The 4,795-nt window shown below is 41.0% G+C and overlaps 1 protein-coding gene across 2 annotated transcripts; it reads right to left on the bottom strand.

Moving 5' to 3' along the window:
• Nucleotides 1-206: 206 nt before the first annotated feature.
• cox7a2l (cytochrome c oxidase subunit 7A2 like) lies at nt 207-4,770 on the bottom strand. Of its 2 annotated transcripts, none has more exons than XM_078279565.1 (3): nt 4,587-4,770; nt 2,106-2,240; nt 207-590 (listed from the first exon to the last, which is right to left on the bottom strand). In XM_078279565.1, the coding sequence occupies exons 1-3, from the start codon at nt 4,680-4,682 to the stop codon at nt 450-452; spliced, it is 372 nt and encodes a 123-aa protein (XP_078135691.1). In that variant the 5' UTR covers nt 4,683-4,770; the 3' UTR covers nt 207-449. The 2 variants fall into 2 exon arrangements, with proteins under 2 accessions (XP_078135691.1, XP_078135692.1); XM_078279566.1 differs by having other exon boundaries at nt 4,611-4,769.
• Nucleotides 4,771-4,795: the final 25 nt, after the last annotated feature.

The raw sequence follows: 4,795 nt of genomic DNA, 5'->3' as shown, positions 1-4,795 counted from the left end.
TATTTAGTAGGGGGTCCCTACTCTGTCTCGATTTTCAGCTAATGGGCCCTGGCCTGAAGAACTGTTATAGACAGTTTCATACATGATGTCTGTGGATCTGTCTGTTTTGTTGGCAGTAATAACACCTCTGCTACAGTGAGTGTTATTTCAGTGACACATAATAGAAGATATAAAGTTGAAGACAAACAAAACAGGGAAAACAAGACTTCAATTCAGAGCACGTTTTACTTTTGTTTCCCCTTAAAATGTATTCATTCATATTTTAGACATTTGTTTTACAAAGAAGACAAGACATTATTATTGTGATCATTGAGTGTGATGTTCTGACAGAGATCAGAGTCCCAAGAGGTGGTATGGCGAGGGCAGATGGAGGCTGGGAACGTTGGGTCGATGAATTACAGTAGCGACATGTCAGAGATGTTACAGAAAGATCCTGGGTTTTGTGCTGGTCACTTATTTCTGGGCTGGGCTGCAAAGTAAAGAGCCACCAGACAGTAGAGAGCGCCTCCTACGGTGAGAGCCATGGTGGTGCGGTACAGTAGCCTGTCGGGGACGCCACGCTTCAAATGAATGGGGATACCGTCTGACGTCTGGGAGAGGACGAAACAGGAGGAGGGAGAGAAGGCAAGGGAGAGTTAGAGCAAGAAAAAATGGAGAAAAATAAAATGATGAAGATGTAACAGAGAGTACAGAGTATTTTCAGCAATTTGCTGTGTCAGATAGAACATTGTGAATTATTTGGGTCAGAACACCATTTTCCTATAACTTTGTAATCTATGTCTTTTCCCTCTACTTCGTAACGTATTTAAAAACACCAGGTTTTGAACCAGGTCTGCATGTTTATTTAAAATGGTGATACTGTGTGTCTGCAGTGTGCTTTTTCTACATAACCATTTTCAGAATTGTCCCTGAAAATTGTGACTGGAACAACTGAAATGTCCAATGTGTAATTTGCTTTGGAAGGCCAAAGTTTCTACACAGATTACCTGTTGCAGGTCTGTCTGGAACACCGCTTTAACAAAAAAATGTTCCAGCAATTAGAAAATTGCAGCAGGCATTACTGTGATTTCCATTTGTTTGAGTGATTGCTCTGCCCAATCGCATAGTTATTTCCTCCACTGCCTCTCGTGTGATGAATACGGAAGCAGGGGGCCATTAAGACCCTAAAGCTAAAGAATCCTCAGTGTTTTGACTGATACGTTTGACCACTTTAGCAGGTCATGAATCTTCATTCTGAGGATTTCTTTGAATTAACTAAAGCTGATACACTGTGAATGAATTGAACTGTCTTCTTGTCAGGACTAAAGCGTGATTTATGTTTGTTATGTTTTGTGGAGGCTCCACAAAGAGCTTTCGCCGTAGCCTACGTCAGTGGCCTGAAGTTTATACTTGTGCGTTGGTGTGGGCATCAATCTCTTTAATAGAATAGCAGGTATTTCTGTGTGGGGAGTGTGTGCTTCAGCGCGAGTACCGGCTCTGGAGTCATAAGCCTCTTTCCGACCAAGTAGTTACAGGAACGTAGTTATAGGAACAGTCCACTTCTAAACAGTTCTATGAACTACTCTCCCCCAAAACCGGTTTTTCCATGTGCATTCACACTGGCCAAGTGGCCATAGGAACTGACCTTTTGTTATTATAAACACAGCCATCTAACCACCACAAGGGAAAAGACACTGCCCTGAAGTAGGAGCTGAAAGAGTTACAGGAACTGCGGCCAGAGGAACTTAATAATCCCTAAATTGGTCCAGTCGGAACAGGAGAAAAAAAGGGTTCTAGGAATTTTATGTTCTAGGAACTGCAAAAATCCCTCCGGTCGGAAAGGGACTATAGTGAGAGAAACAAAGTGTCTCCCCTGTGCTTTCTGACCACGGTGGGAAATCTGTAGCAGGAAAAGTTAACCCTCTCCTTGATTTCATGTTGTTTATGGAGAAGGAGAACCAGGAAATGAGTCGGGGGGGAAATGCAACCCTACCAAGCCACAGATGCACGTCAGGCTACGGCGTAGGGTCAGCGTCTCCACGTACCTACGTACGTGGCCACAGCGTAGATTTAACGCAGAAGCATAAATCACGCTTAAGACTATTTCAGTCTACGTTCTTCATTACCTGGAAAAGCCTCTGGAGGTCAGGAACCCTGTTTGCTCCCAAGTACTCCACCATGGACCCAGCCTCTGACACCACCTTGGTGGGTGTGGCAAAGATCATGGCTGGGGCCTCTGCTGGCACACCTGGCCTCAGCCCCTAAACAAAAAAAACAACTGGTCACAATAATGCACAATTCTATTCAACATCATAGTTACACATGCATGAAATCACCTTTTTTCTAAGCGGATTTGTGTAGCGTTTATTTACGACGGACATAAAAAAATAATGATATCCTCGGAAAGTGTAGATCAAACTGAATGTAAAAATATGTCTATCGTGTCTTTGTATTAAGGCTACATAATTAATCGGAATTTTATCGAAATCGCAATATGGACTAGTGCAATATCCAAATCGCGGGGGGGGGTACACAATATTTGTTGAAGGCTTAATATGTGTCAAACCATTCTGAATTAAGTATTGTGGTGCTGCAGAGATGTCCCAGCTTACAAATTGTATCCTACAGAAGACTAAGAAACAATCTTTGTTTGGTACCGATCCTCGCAAAAATCACACCATAACCATTTACATTTTTAAAATTGTAATATTTTTCAATAAAAATAAGAATGATACACAAATGATCATTCCCTCCAATATCATGAATCATATTGCAATATCAGTCAAAATAATCGCAAATAGATATTTTTCTCACATCATGCAGCTATTTTGTATTCAGATTTATTTGAGAGTTAGGAAACCACTCTTTTCATATACAAGTAGAACAAAAGTCCATATACTCTTTGTAGGCAGTGTACTCAACGCTGCTGCATAAATACAAGGGATTACATGAGTACATGAATCATCTCATCTCACAATGTATGCCTCCCTTTGTGAGAGTGTGTAAGTGCCTGTTCAGATTTTTAAAGAGCATCTCAAGTAGCTGTTCAAATAAACCAAAGGTACACAGTGGTGTTAATGAAGTACAAGTGTGCCTCTTTAATAGCCTTTCACTCGGAGGAAGCTTCTCACCCACCTTGGGTTTGAAAATCACTGGGAAACCGACTCACTTCCTTGTTAGAATGTGTGGAGGCAGATAGTGTGCGAGCGGAGAAATGAATAAAAAGCAGAGGCACTGAAAGCAGATTACGTTTACTTGCCATTTAAGAGAAAGCTTCACTAGCTTCACTGTTCACAGAAGGATTCCCCTTTCATTTTTGTAGCCTCACATGTATGACTTGTAATTACAGAGGGACATGTGCTACATAGTGCAAGATGCTGAAGGATATTAAGCAAAATGCAAATTGAGAAGAAACAAAAATGCTGCCTTTGGGTGTCTGGTGGGGGTTCCATCACCTTTACCTAAACACATGCAGGTGTAAATTCTACATTGCATGAAATTGTGAATGTTGTTGGCTGTTGTTGTTTTTTTTAACAAGACTAACAACTTTTCTATCAACCTGCCTCTATCAATCTTCCAAATGTGAGGAGACCCTGGAAGGACTTAATAATTTCAGTATAAGTGAGTTTGAGAAATTAAGTAAGTAAGTGGAAAACGCTGCAGTTGCCACAACCTTACTATTGCTGATATAAAAAGAGACTGCGTCAACAATTGCTGGTATTCTATTACATCAGGGATCAGCAATTAGTTTCTGCCATGGGCCGTTATTATTTATTGGGAGCCAATGTAGAGGCATGGTTGAGAGGCAGCCCTGTATGTTCAATATGTTTTGTGTGTTTAATTATTATAATTTAAGAAATAACAAAAAAGTATAAAAAATTTCAGGAATACAATCCTGAAACTTTTTATAGTAGTATTTGTAGTAACTAAGGGCTAGTTGCCTTCAACTGAAGACAATATTTATGTTACAGGCTCTTTTTTCTTCTGGCAAAGAAATAGCATACATGTTGGATAGGTGACTTCCAAACAGAGACACAGGAGAGCTTGCAGGCAGCCTAATCCACTACCATAGAACAACAAGGAAGCTGCAGTGGAAAGAACAGGGGAGTAATCATACAGTAAAGGTCACATCTGGCAGATGCTCTGAGAGGCCACTGATTTTACAAAGTGGTTGTAAAGTCACATGAAGGCCAAATTCCCATAACCTTTTAAAATAAAGGTTATGTGATAAGGTAGTGATGAAAAATAGGAATTCAGTTTTCAAAGAAAGAAAATTATCAACGTTTGATTGCTTTATAAAAAACTACAGATGACATTACGCGACACAGCTGATTTAAAGTTGAGATGAAGGCAGCGTTTAACTAACGTTACTGTGTTTTAAGACCGGGAAACTATTGGTAAACAGGTCATTTTTCAGCAGATAAAACGCGTCAATAAAACTACACCACGTTTAGGAATGAATACACATATTTTAGATTTAGCTAACTGCACTGTAGATCTTTAAATATCTTCAAGTGTTTTGAAAGACATGGCAGCTACAGTAGAGACAATGGTTCAACACAGCGATATGAAGGTCATCCTCGGCGATTACCGACTCGGTCCCTCACCGACACACCGCTTCCCGGTTTTACCTGAGGGCTGTAGGCGGCCGTGGGAGCAGACCCCGTCAGTTTCTGGGTAAAACCGCTGAACTTGTAGTACATTTTCCTACTAAAGGACGGGGAAAGGTGTCATCCACAACAAAAATCACCCGGTAAAGGGTCTTCCTGCTGCGACCGTCGAGGGAAAGTGACGTAGCACTCAGCTGGCTCGACGC

Source organism: Sander vitreus, chromosome 21 (assembly GCF_031162955.1).
Source record: "Sander vitreus isolate 19-12246 chromosome 21, sanVit1, whole genome shotgun sequence".
NCBI classification, from domain to species: domain Eukaryota; kingdom Metazoa; phylum Chordata; class Actinopteri; order Perciformes; family Percidae; genus Sander; species Sander vitreus.
This window is presented reverse-complemented; position numbering and strand designations above follow the sequence as displayed.

Bases quoted from the DNA above. Each gene is read 5' to 3' on its own strand.
- cox7a2l (XM_078279565.1), bottom strand. From the start codon at position 4,682: ATGTACTACAAGTTCAGCGGTTTTACCCAGAAACTGACGGGGTCTGCT. The intron at 2,241-4,586 runs GTGAGGGACCGA...TTTTTTGTTTAG, and splicing joins AACCGGGAAGCGGTGTGTCG to GGGCTGAGGCCAGGTGTGCC. The intron at 591-2,105 runs GTAATGAAGAAC...GTCCTCTCCCAG, and splicing joins ACCTCCAGAGGCTTTTCCAG to ACGTCAGACGGTATCCCCAT.